The 12791-nt window shown below is 53.9% G+C and overlaps 1 protein-coding gene across 2 annotated transcripts in view; it reads left to right on the top strand.

The window, feature by feature from the left end:
- The window catches only part of RASSF5 (Ras association domain family member 5), a 64313-nt gene that overhangs the window by 31335 nt on the left and 20187 nt on the right, over positions 1 to 12791 (top strand). The window contains exon 1 of one of the 2 annotated variants that reach the window (XM_021686569.1): positions 4623 to 4805. The exons of the other annotated variant lie outside the window; for it this stretch is intronic. Coding sequence (XP_021542244.1) covers positions 4686 to 4805 — 120 coding nt within the window. The 5' untranslated portion in view covers positions 4623 to 4685. Of the gene's footprint in view, positions 1 to 4622; positions 4806 to 12791 lie in introns of those variants that run through there. 2 annotated transcript variants of the gene reach the window in all.

Below are 12791 nucleotides of genomic sequence, written 5' to 3'. Positions count from 1 at the left end.
AATGTATAAGAGCTTGGCAACTCTAATATAACTTCTTAGTTCATGTTATTCTATTAGAGTGTGTGTGGTAAGAGGCAGAGACTACGTCTTATTCAGGCCTGAATCCGAACTCCTAGTCTGGTACTTGCCATGTAGAAGGTGCCCGGTAAATATTTCTTAAATGAAGGGCTGAAAGAATAAGCAACTAGAGTTGGACACATAGTAATGAGTAATAGTTATTCAATAATTATTAGTTGAAATTTGAATAGAAGGTTTTATGATAGAACAACCCTGATCAGATCTTAGTATAGAAGGGTGACTTTGGCCAACAAGGGGGCAGTGAGTTTGGAGAAGGCGGAGAAGGCAACAAAGGAAACTACTAGAAGGCTTTGCAAAAATCTACCTGCATGGCATTCATTGAGCTAGAAAGTACTAATGGTGAAGGAGCAGGTGGAGGGGGAGGCAGGGAATAGCAAGCTCAGTTTTGGACTGGTTGCCAGCAAGGCTGCAAAGCGGAGCGCTGGGTACTTGGTGAGCTGGGGCAGGTATCCATCTGGAGCTACCTGGGAGGGAGAGGACTCTGAGTTATGAGTCTGTGAGGTAGAGTTGATACCATTGGCAGACATCAGACAAAGCTCCCAGCGCAGGGAGGGGGTGTGGGCAGGACGAGAAGACAGTCAAGGGCTGGACCCTGGAAAATCCCAACGAGCTAAAGGAAAGACAGGGACATAGGCAGACTGGGAGAGCAGTCCCTGCCTAGTTTGTGATGGCCTCTGATTTCAGGCCCGAAGGTATTACGGGAGCAATCACGGGGTACTGTACTACTATAGAGTGTTCCAGAACTTGGTCCTGGAGTCAGACCAGCGGGGTTGATTTGGCTCCTCCATTAACTTAGCCTGTATGACTCTGTGCAAATTGCTTAACCTGCCTGAACCTCCTTTTTCTCTCTGTAAAATAGAGATAATAGCTGCAACGTCCTCGTCAGTTTGTTGTGGGGATTAAATGAAACGATACACACAAAGCTAGCCGTACAAGGCCTGCACATACCCGCTAAGAATAATTTCAAACTCTGTTTCAGCAGGCGAGTGGCACCTCACCCTGGTTTTCAGCCTCTGAATATGCCGTTAAGTCACAAGGCCCCACATCTGACCTCCGCCCTGGCACCCTTCAGCCGGACAGCTGAGGAATCCTGGAGTGCAAAGCTGCTCCAGATGCCGTATCAAGCTGGAGTTGGAGCTGGGCAAGAATAGCAGCTCCTGACTCCCAGTCTTATGATACAGCTTTTCTGGAACACGTAGAACCACGCGGTGGATTAAATGAGGGGATCTGGGCACATGTCAGGATCACATCTGAGAAAGGAAGAAAGCTTAAAATAGTGTCTTTCATCATCTGAAACTTTGAGCCAGGGAAGTCACCCATTTCACCATTTCAGTGGGGCTTTCTGAACCCTGGCACGATGCCTTGGATTTAAGGCTCCGGAGGCTGCAGCCTAAGGTCTGGACACTTCTTCCTGGGCTCAGGGACAAGAACAGCCAGCCAGTCCCTATTCTTTGTGTGTTCACCGCCAGAGGCTCAAAAGGCTATTGCCCAGGCTCCGGCATTCCCCTGCCCCTTCTGCCCCTCTCCCAGGTTCTCAGCGCTGATTATTCATAGGGAAGAGGTGCTGACGGGGTCATTAGACACTGAAAGGAATTCAGTCTCCCTCTCTTACGTCCCGCCCTGGAACTTCGGTCTGGATTTTTCCTTCTGGAGGCTGGCCAGCTTATTGTATTGTATTTGATCTTTGCAGATTTCTTCTAGTCCCTGGGTCCTCACCAACACAGTCTCTGTGTTGCTGACTACTTACTCATGGCTCCCTTGCAGGCCTGGAGTCATTGACGGGTAGAGCAGGGTGGGGAAAGACACTAACTAGGAGGGAAGAGACTTGGAAAGCATGAGCTGTGATGGAACGTGTTACTTCCCTCACTTTCCTGTCTGTAAAATTGGTATAACAATCTGCTTTCAAGGTTCTGGAGCCGCCTAAGTAGTGAATGGTAAAAAGCCCTATTCAGACACTAGTTTTTCATAATATTTGGAATGGCATGGAGCAGCACCCTAAAAGAACACAGTGTCTCTTAGAACTTTTCCTAACTGGGTCTGGCAGCTGGCGTGTTGCTCAGAAGGAGAGATGCATGCTGACCCCTGGGATACTTTGCCAGTTGTTACCTGCTGTCTCTTAAGATTGCGCATTTTGAATATGTAGTTTGAATAGGTAGCATTGCAGTTCCTTTGCAGAGATCCCTGCATGACTCCAAGGACACAGTGTGGCCACAAAGAACCTGGGGCCTGTTTTTTCTTAAGTATTGGATTCCTGTGGAGCCAGGAGGTTCCTTTTATAAAGCAAAGTGTGTTTCTTTGCTGGCTGGACAAAGCAGGTAGGCTGCTGATGGCCCGAGGATCATGCAGAGCCCCCTCTCTGCAGCGTTCATCATTCGGCATTGGACTTGGAGGTACTGGCGAGGTTAATACCGGATTCCTTTGCCTGAACCGCTGTCTCTGGGGACACCCCCACCAAAAAAAAAAAAAAAAAAAAACCCAGCCTCTAAAATACTCATTTGAAGAAAAGATTGTTCCAGACAAAGCCAGAGAGAGGTTCTTCAACCCTATAAAATGTGAGCTTTCCCCCCAGAAATTCCCCAGGTAGCTCACTCCAGCCCCCACCCCCAGCTGCTTGCTTGCACTTCGTATCCCGCTGCTGGTGTGGACCGTTCTCCTGAGCCCAGGGTGGCCAGCCCGATAGGGTGGCAGCTCTCAGCTGTCTCATGTTCGTACCTGCCAGGCGCTCACAGGCTTCTGGGAAAAAGACTGTGTGGGAGGATGGATCCAAATTGGGCTGCAGTTTGAAACCCTCCTGAGCACTGACAGATTTGGCTAAGGTGGGGGAAGGAGGGGGTTCCTCATAAAAATAACAGGAGCTTAAATGGAGTTGGCAGCTTGGTATCTGGGGGCTGAGTCTAGCCCTCTGGCCAGCTTGCGCTTCCCCAGGACTGGATTGTTTCAGACCTGCAGGGAAAGCCATGCAAACCTACCTGGAGAGAGTCCTGATAACCCCTCTTGACCACCCTCCGGGACACTCTGGGGACCACAGGCCATCAGACTCTGTGAGCACAATGACCCCAGCATTGCCAGGCTCTGAAGGCTTTGTTTTCCTTTCCTGGGACTCCAGGCCCCACTATACTGAAAGATGGCAGAGTGCGCACCAGAACAGTCCCATTTCTGCGGAAAGACTGTAGGTCCCAGTAGCTAAGAGCATGGGCCCTGGAGTTGCACAGGCCTGGGTCTGAGTCCCAGCACACATACCCTCCTTGTCTGACTCCGAGCCTCAGTTTCCTCATGCATAAAATGGGAATAATAATGTCTACCTCAAGGCCGCTGGGCAAGTTAAATGACCAGGCACAGGAGTTTTGCAAGCAAGGGTACCTCTAACTGCTATTGCTGTGCAAACGTGGTCTGAAAAGTTATGGGAGTGTCGCCCTAATTGCTTGGAGGGCTAAACCCTAGTCAAGGAAGATGTTCCTTCATCCAGTTTGACCGGGACAGGTACATGAGCCGTCTTTGATGGGAATGACAAGAACTGGCAAGACCCCCTCCTGGCCAGACTGTCAGGAAAACAGTACAAATCACCTGGCTGGTGTGTGCAGGCTCCTTTGGTATCCCCAAGTCTTCCCTTGGGTCAGGTTCTGCGTGCGTGCGTGCGTGCGTGGAAGGGGAGGCTTGCGCTCCAGGTTGCCATCACTTTGCATATGATTTGCATATGCTTATGGGGCCCCTGCAGTTTCTTCAGGCGTTTCCAAGTTAAAATATTGCTGCTTCTCCAGGCAGACCAGATATCGATTTTCTTCTTCTCCGGTTACTTCTCCAACCACTCTGATTGACCGGGCTCCTTGTGAATGGGGGATGTGGGAGTGGATGAGGAGGTGGATGGGGGGGAAGGGAGGAGAGACGCCGACGACCTTAGGGCACATTCTACTCCGTGAACATGAGCTATCATGGGTGATGAGAATGAGCTGTTTCCAGAGGGATGAAGAAAGGCCATAAGGAATTTTCTCCCTCGGGTGCGTCCTGGTCTGTTCCTTCCCCGCATCCCTAACCTGACCTCTGGTGCCCCAGGTCCACCTGTCCCTGGGATCCAGGGCCACCCAGTGAGGCAGGGAGGCGCGGGCCAGGGGCGGGCGGGGGGAGGGGCGCCGCGACAGCCGAGCCGGGCTTTGGGGAACCTTGCGAGAGGAAGTGGCTTCCGACTCCTCTGCGCGCAGGGCGAGGGGCAGGAAAGGCGCGGGCAGGCGGGGGAGGTGTCGAGATGGCGTTCCGCGCGCGGGGCGGAGGGGACCAGACCGCAGATGCCGAGTGAGCCGGGCAGCGCGGCGCGCGAGGCGGGCGCCCACGTCCCACCGCGGAGCTTGCAGCGCGGGCGGCGCGCGGGGAAGGGCGCAGGTTACCCCGCGGCCCGAGCCGCTCCGGGCCCAGCCTGAGAGCCGAGGCGGCGGGTGCCGGCTGCGGCTGCCCGGGTGACCCCCTCCACTCCACTCCCCCTCCCCCCAGCCCGCCGCGGGGCTGGGAGCTCGCGCCCGGCGGGGCCCGGGGCGGGGCCCGCCCCCCTCCGTCGGCCGCCGCGGGAGCCCGGCTGGTCTCACACGCGCCCGCTGCCTCGCGGGGCCGCGGGCTAGATGACGGTGGACAGCAGCATGAGTAGTGGGTACTGCAGCCTGGAGGAGGAACTGGAGGACTGCTTCTTCACTGCCAAGACCACCTTCTTCAGAAATGTGCACAGCAAGCATCCTTCCAAGGTAAACATCATGATCCAATGCAAGAGCCTTTCACTGCGGGGGGGGGGGGTGGGGGTGGGGGGGTGGGGATGAAATCACCTCCGCGGTCCAGAAGGGAAACCTCCATCCTGGTCAACAGGCAAGGCCATGTGCTACCAGAGCGGGTGGCCAGTTGCCCTGGGGACCCTCTTGAACTCCTCGGCTGAGCGTACCAAGGGTTGGATCCGGAGCCCTTCCGGGACCACCAGCAAACACTCTTCTCTTTTTAATACTCTTTCCAGTATTTCCTGGCCTGGACCTTTTCAAAATGGCTCTCTATGACTTGGGGACAGCTCTTGGCTCAGGGTGTGGTGACATGCTCACCTGTGCCTGGGAGGGTGAAGGGGCAACTGCTCTGTGTCACTCCCCCGGCCTGAGCTTTGAAGCTCTGGGTGGAAAGTGGATGGCACCCAGTAGGATAAACATGCATAGGTTGAAACTTCCGTATTGTGAGTGGCCCGAAACCATCTTAAAACTTAGCGACTTTGCAGAGGTGCAGGGTGTTTTTAGAAGCAAACTAAACCTTCTCTAAGTCTTTGTCCTGCTACCGTTTTAACTTACTGACTTGGTTGGGGTAACCTAAAGGGGGTTGTATGTGTTTCCTAATGGGGTTGTATGTGGTTCCTACAGCAACTCTGGGCACCCTGCATGCCTGAGTCCCCGGGCCACACCCTCCCAGTTGCTACAGATCATCCTTGGTGGGAGTGGTGGCAGAGCTGTTTATTTGTTATGTTATTTAGATGAGAGGGTTCCAAGCCAGGTCCTTGGAGAGGTTGCCTAACAGGGACTGCTCATAGAAGTGAGCTGTTAAGTTTCACAGGTGTGTGCAGGCTCATCATTAATTTAGCAGTCCTACATGGGTAGATTAACCAAAAACTTCCCCAGACCTGACTCTGGGGCCTCCTTTGTGAATAATTCATCTTGCCCGTAGGCCCTGCATTTCCTGGGTTCTGACATCACGAAAATGTACTGGACCTTTTAATTGTGAGAAGACACCCAAGAACCAAAAGAAAGGTTTTGATATCAGTGTTTGAAAGAATCAACTAAAACGGGCCCCTGGAACCAGCACCTGCTATCTGGGGCAACCCCTCATGAGGCTGGGGAGCAGGGCCCGTTCTGGGGGGTTGGGGGCAGGAGTAGGTAGGGCTGTAGATAGGGCTCGTGCAGAACAGCATGGCTGCCGAGGGGAGGTGTCCTGCTGTCTCTTGGGGTTCTTGCTTTGTTGTGTGGACGGCCCCCCACCCCCCACCCCACAGGCACTCCAGCTGTCTGGGGTCTTTAGACTGGTGGTTCTCAACCTTAGCTGCACACTGGAATTAGCTGGGGAGCTTTAGCAAATGTGGGTACCTGCCCACAAGTAGAGAGTCTGACTTAATTGGCTTGGGGTACAGCCTGGGCATCAGGATTTTGAAAAGCTCCCCGGGTAATTCTGATATGCAGCTGAGGTAAAACCATTGCTCTAGAGAGTTTTGCTCTGCCTGGGGAGGAAATGGTTCCTGTTTTGAAAACCGAGTTTAGCTGCTGTGCTTACTGCCAGGCTGTGAGCCCTTGGTCCCAGAAGGTGGGCTTTTGGCAGAATGGGGAGGACGAAAGGGCACTGCAAAGCTGGGGTTTCTTTTACTTGGCAAATGAAAAAGGTAGCTGTGTCTGGTATTTCTTGGGAGAGATAGAAATATCTTGTAATAAAGTATGCTGGGGTGGGGTTGGGGATGGTGGGTGACTTACTTGTTCCTTGGCCCAGACAGCCTTCTGTCCTCCTCCCCACCTCCCAAAGCATCACTCCTGAAAATACTCCTTTGGTTCGGTGCCCACATCAGCTCTTTCTTTACTTTGTCTAGTTCTTGAATCCATTCCCTACCATGAGGCCTCCGCCTGTCTCCCTACCTCATTTTGCCCCAGCACAGAAGCTCTCAGGGGGCAGGAATCCCTTCTAAGAAACTCATTTGTTGGACCCTGCACGGGGCGATAAGGATGAATGCTTCTGAAGGGAAAGGATGGTGGGCATGGCCCCTCTGAGCCTGGCCTCCGCCGAGCCCCTGGATGAGAAGATCTGGGCCGAAGGGCAGCGTTCCTCAGCCCAGACTTGCTTCCAGTGCCGCCCCGTCTGGGGAGCAAGGTCTGGGGGTGAAGGGCTGTGTGCCCGCTCGGCTGGGGAGCTGGCGAAGCTTCATCCGAACGCTTCTGTCTTTTGTCCTTTGAAGTGTTGTTCCGCCTTTAGTCCCATCTTCGGCTCCGTCCTCTCCCTCAGAGCCACTTGTGGAAGGGTGTTTCAAAGAAACCTTCTGCCCTATCATGACCCCACTCGGACCCCTAAGGATGATGCTTTCTTCCTACCCGAAGACAGATCACCTCTGAGCTCCTAAGGGAATCCCTCTTTCCTGTCTCCAGGGAAAGGCATTTGTGTGTTTCCCGGTCGCTGAGAGACTAGGGCCCCCATCCCGGCAACGTCGAGACAGAGGCTATAAATAGCCTTGTCAGAACAACCTGTATCTGCCGCCGGCCTGTGCCTGGCGGGGACCGAGCTGCTCTTCCTGGTGCCACCACCCGGGAGCTGTCACTGGCCCCGCCTCCAAGGAGTCCCCCTTCCAGCCCCTTCGGTGGGAGGTTGGGGGGGTGAGACAGGCCTCCCCATTCACAGAAAGGAGGCACCAGAAGGTGGGGAGACGGCAGCGGAGGAGGGGGACCGCGCCCTGGCCCTTGCAGAAAGTGGCAGCTGTGTGGGATGCTGTGGCTCACCTGAGGCGGCAGGGACACCAGGTCTGTCCAAGGTCACGCCGCAAGTTTAGGTTGGAGCCAGGGTTAGAACCTACACCGCTTGCCTCCCGACCCAGAGATTTTTCTGCGTTAGTCCGATGAAAGGCAGCCTGTGGTGATTTCCAGGGCTGGTGACAGTGAAGCCAGGCCCTCTGGCCATCCCTGTCATCAGCTTCTTTATTCCTGTCTGGGGTCGGACCCTGGAAGTGGGGCCAACTTCTGCCCCGTCAGTTTCCCCAGTGCCCACAGGTGGCGGCAGCTTGGGTTTTGACCTCTGAGCTCTCCTTGTGTCTCCAGGACCCCAGGACTCTGGAGCCACCCAGAGCATCGGGGTGGGCCCCCTGAGAACACATGATGCCTGCTTCTTGCAGAATGTCAGAGCTGAAAGGGATCCGTTTGGTCTAGTGCTTCACTTTATAGGTGCAGAAACTGAGGTCCAAAGAGGTGGGAAGGCTGCACCAGGCCACATGTGTGGTCAGGTGGAGCCAAGACTAACACCCTTCTTGGACTTCTGTCACGTGCTCTTCTTGATCCTCTTCACTCAGTGGGTGACCCTGGACCAACTATGGTCCTTGTCTTCTCAGAGCCTTCTACAGAATGGAAAGACCCAAACAACTTCAGGCTCCAGTCCATAAGGCACACCAGTCAAGGGGACATTGGCCCTTACATTTAACTGGCAGGGAGTTCCCTGTCAGTTCCAAAATCTTACAACTTTAATCATTTAAAAGTTGTCTTTGGTGTCTATCCCAAAATCCCGCTTGCTGGATATTCTTCCTTGTGTGTGTTTTCTTTGTGGATACGGAGGACAGAAGGTGACTCTATCTGTGGTTAAATATCCTTCCGCACACGTGGAACACGCTCCCAGCCCCTCTCCAACTCCTGCCCTCAGGTGTTCTCTGGTCTGTGCTGACACCACTGACTTTTTTTTTTTAATTTAATTTTATTATGTTATGTTAATCACCATACATTACACCGTTAGTTTTTGATGTAGGGTTCCATGATTCATTGTTTGCATATAACAACCAGTGCTCCACGCAGAATGTGCCCTCTTTAATACCCATCACCGGGCTAACCCATCCCCCCACACCCCTCCCCTCTAGAACCCTCAGTTTGTTTCTCAGAGTCCATAGTGTCTCATAGTTCATCTCCCCCTCCGATTTCCCCCCCTTCATTCTTCCCTTCCTACTATCTTTTTTTTTTTTTTTTTTTAACATATAACGTATTATTTGTTTCAGAGGTACAGGTCTGTGATTCATCAGGGAGGGTATGTGCTATGGTGAGAGCTGTGAATTGTGTAAGACTGATGAGACAACCGTTGACTCTTGAAAAACTCAAGGCAGATGCAAAGAGGAAGGGGATCTCAGGGGTCAGAGTAGAAGCCACCCCTGGTTCTGTTCCTACACTTGTCCGGCCATCAGCCCCTTTCCTGGACGGAGCCTTTGTGGCACGCCTGGGATGTCAGCCAACCCTGATGACCCTGGGACCAGTCAGGGAAATACCCATCTCTCCCCGGGCCTCAGGCACACCCAGGCCTCAGGCACGGCCCCAGCCCCTGCCCTTCCTAGCATGAGAGAAAAGAATACTAAAAAGAAATTTGTTCCAAATTAGAGCAGTAGAGATAACATAAGAATCTTCAGAAGTGTTGGACTATTTAATGTTTTTAGGTGCTATCTCAGGAGCCTGCACAGACCAAGACTAACCTCAAAAGATGTTTCATGCCGGCCCAGCCCCAGGATAACCTTCCTTTTAGGCTGTAGGCTGTATCCCCCTCCCGTGGAGTTCACCGCCCATTGCCTTCTCTGGCCCTCCCTGGTGTTGGCTTTTCTCTGTGCAGACGGTAAACCTTGGAAGACCACAGCTCACATCCCCTTTCGGATGCAATGCTTCACCGAGCACTTGTTTCAAAAGCAGACTTCTAAGTGCTGGTTGGGTTTAGTTGCTATGTCTTCTCTCTTGCATCCTGTATCACTGGGATGGACTAAAGGTTATAACAAGCAGCCCCTGCTTTTCAGTCATGGAACGTTAAGAGCAAGTTATTTCCCCCTTTAAGTCAAGTTACATTGGCAGGTGGGGACTCCACTTAACACATGGGAGATTTTTGTGGGCCAGGCCCGGAAATGGTGTTTTTTACACCCACACGCCATTGGCCAGAACTGGGTCACGTGGCCACACGAGGGCGGTTGGGAGATGAAGTACAGCTGTGAGCCCAGGTGGCAGAGGAAGCAGGTTGCGGTGAGAGCATTTAGCGGGCTCGGCCACGCAGCCCTCCTACCCTCTTCTCTGCCCAGCCACCTTTGGAAGCTCTGCTCATACTTTTTTGGCGATGGGCTGTAACTCTGTACCTCTCCTTCGTCTGTCACCAAGGATATGCCGCTCCTGGGATGAGGTCCTGTCTTCCCTAGCTACACTGGCAGCTCCTTGAGCACAGACGCTCTCCTCCATCTGGTGCCTCTGTAGCATCTGAAGCCACCAGGGATGCCCCAGGGAGGTCCGGCTCCTCCCTGGGAAGCACTCTCAGGATCACTTTTTGAAAATGGAGACTCAGGGACCCCCGCCTCAGACTTACTGGGTCCTGAACCTTTGGAGGTAGGACCCTTGAATCTGCTTTAATCCAGGTGATGATCCTATTTACTGAAGTCAGGGAATTACCTGTTTAGGAAATACTTAATAACTTCAATTAAAATACGAGATGGCATTTATCACAGATTCCAGAGGGTCACACAGCTAAGTAGAGACAGAACCGAGGACTCAGGGCCCCTGGGTCCCCGTTACCCTCACCATGACCTGCTGAGCGAGGCTGTCAGAGTGGCGGCCCTTCACCATGGTGAGCGGCACATGGTGTGGAAGCATCCGAACCATGAGCCGAGTCCTGGCTGGTCACGGCAGCTCCAGCTATGAACTGAGGAGCCATGGCCAAGTCACTTCATCTCTCCAGCCTGGGGTCTCCGTTGTCCTTTCAGCAAGAACCCTGTGAAAGGAGCCTGTCTTGATTTTCTTCCCCGAGGGTCCCTCCTCTGCACGGGAGCAGATCCTTCTCACCACCTTTTCACGGAGCCGGTGGGGAGTTTAGGTATTGCCTACCGGGCTCTAAGCTGTAAGGACTTCCGCAGGGAGGGGTTAGGAAGAGGACCTGCCTGGCTGGCACGTGTCCCCTCCTCTAGGACTATTTGTGACTTACTCAAGACATCCTCACCTCTGCGTTCCAGATGCCTCCCCTCCGGCCCACCCCTTCCTGCTTCACCATGTTAGACCATTTATCCTGACTTAGCTGGCTTTACCCTATAAAGCAGTTCCAGTTCCAGTTTGGGGCACATACAACGTCCATCCACCCAAGGAGTTTAAGGAGAAAGGAAGAAAGATCCCACACTAGAAGCAAAGGCTGAATTCCAGCTCTTAGTTCAAAATGCCAGGTTGGACTCTGGATCCAGCTCCCAGCCCGTGAGCTAGAAAGGGTGGCCCCACTGGGCTCATCCTGGGTGCCCAGGAGCCTGGATTCCCTTCTCTCTTCCACTTCCGACTCTCCAGGTAATCCACACCTGTGTACTTTCTGGCTTTGGGATCCTTCTGTATGGAGGACCCAGATCTGTCCTCCTCCAGAGCCTTAGTTTCCTCTTCTAGATGGTTCAATCTACCCATAAAAGAGCATGGGGACCCAGGCCTGGCCTGGCATGTTCCCTGGGGGACAAGAGGACCAGATAAATTTGCCAAGAATCAGGAGCACTGAATTTCTAGGGCCAGGGGGAAGAAGGGAGCTGTAGTGGCAGAAAACCTTGAATCACAGGGCCTGTGGCTTCTATCCACGGTGCTGTCCTGACGTCCCCTCTCTCCTCTTCTCCTACCCCCACCCCACTTAGCTTAGCTTAACACTTTCCAGCCTATGGCCCCCATCCTACCTCTCTTCCTGGCTCTAGAACAAAATTTTCTGTAGCCTGTTGGAGGTCTTGCATGCCCCTCAGATGGCTAAAATTTAACATGTCCAGAACCAACTCATAGTTCGGCCCATAACTGATTTCTCACTGTGTTTCTGCCCCACCCCTCTAGTCCCCGACCTTTGAAGCCTCAGGGGTCTCCCCCTCCTCCCTTCACCCAGCCTGTCTCTGTGGGTTCTGTCTCTTGTGCTGCGGATGCCAGGCTCTCCTTTCTGCCGCTCCCCCGCCCCGTCCTCTGTTGGGTGTTCATCATCTCTCACCTATATACTCTAGGAAGTCACCCAACTGGCTTCCATCCTGTTTCTTCACCTTTTGTGCACCCTGCTTATGACTGCCAGGGGCTTATCATTCCGGTATCGCAAAGCCCTCAGAGCCTCCCCTCTGCTTCCCGAGCGAAGCCCATCCTTGGTTCCTGTTCCTTATAGAGCATCCCAAACCCTGCAGTACCTGGCCTCAAGCAAACCGTTGTGTTTTTAACTTTCTTGTAGCACTGAGCGCTCGGGGTGAGGAGGACGGATAGATACAACTCTGCCCCAGCCGTGTTGGGCAACAGACCCTCGTTGCTCCCCTCCCCAGCCATGAAGTATTTGGATGCGGGCGGCTGGGCAGAGGGACATCCGGGAGGAAGACGCTGCAGCCACGTGGCTTTCTTAGGACGTCGCCGCAGATCCCGAGACAGGCAGCTGGAGGGCTGGCTCCCAGAATCAAGGGGTTGGGCCTGACTAGCCTGCGGGGGTGCTGGGGGCAGGCCGGCAGCCAACGATACTGACCTGGCTGCAGCAGTCACCGGGAGGGGCGCAGGAAATTAACTCGGAAAGGCGGAGACTCCTGGAGCTGGAGGAGACTGGAGGGGTCAGTGCGGCTGGCCGTTTCCCTGTTTCCAGGCGGGCCCGCATGAGATCCATCCCAGGCAGGGGAGGGGCAGCTGTATTCATTACCTCCATCCTCCTCCAGCCCGGTGCGCAGGCCTTCCTTGTCCGGGGCGCCATGAGGCGTGAGTCCAGCTGGTTGGATCCCTGCTCCGTGGGGCGCCGCGAGCGTGGGGAGGCAGCAGCCCAGCGCTGAGTGCTTCCGACGAGACCACACAGGCAGAATCGCCGTTGCTCTCAAGCCAAAAGATTGGCACATTCAGTGAGGTCATATGCCAAAGGAAGAGGGTTAGCCAACGGCGAGGCCCCCACTCCACGTGTGTCCGACTCCAAAACACATGTTCTTTCCACTACACACATGGCACCTTGGGTGAGGCCAGAGTCAAGTTTGAAAAGCTCCAAAGGAGCTCCAGCCT

This window comes from Neomonachus schauinslandi, chromosome 6 (assembly GCF_002201575.2).
Source record: "Neomonachus schauinslandi chromosome 6, ASM220157v2, whole genome shotgun sequence".
Taxonomy (NCBI): Eukaryota; Metazoa; Chordata; class Mammalia; order Carnivora; family Phocidae; genus Neomonachus; species Neomonachus schauinslandi.
This window is presented reverse-complemented; position numbering and strand designations above follow the sequence as displayed.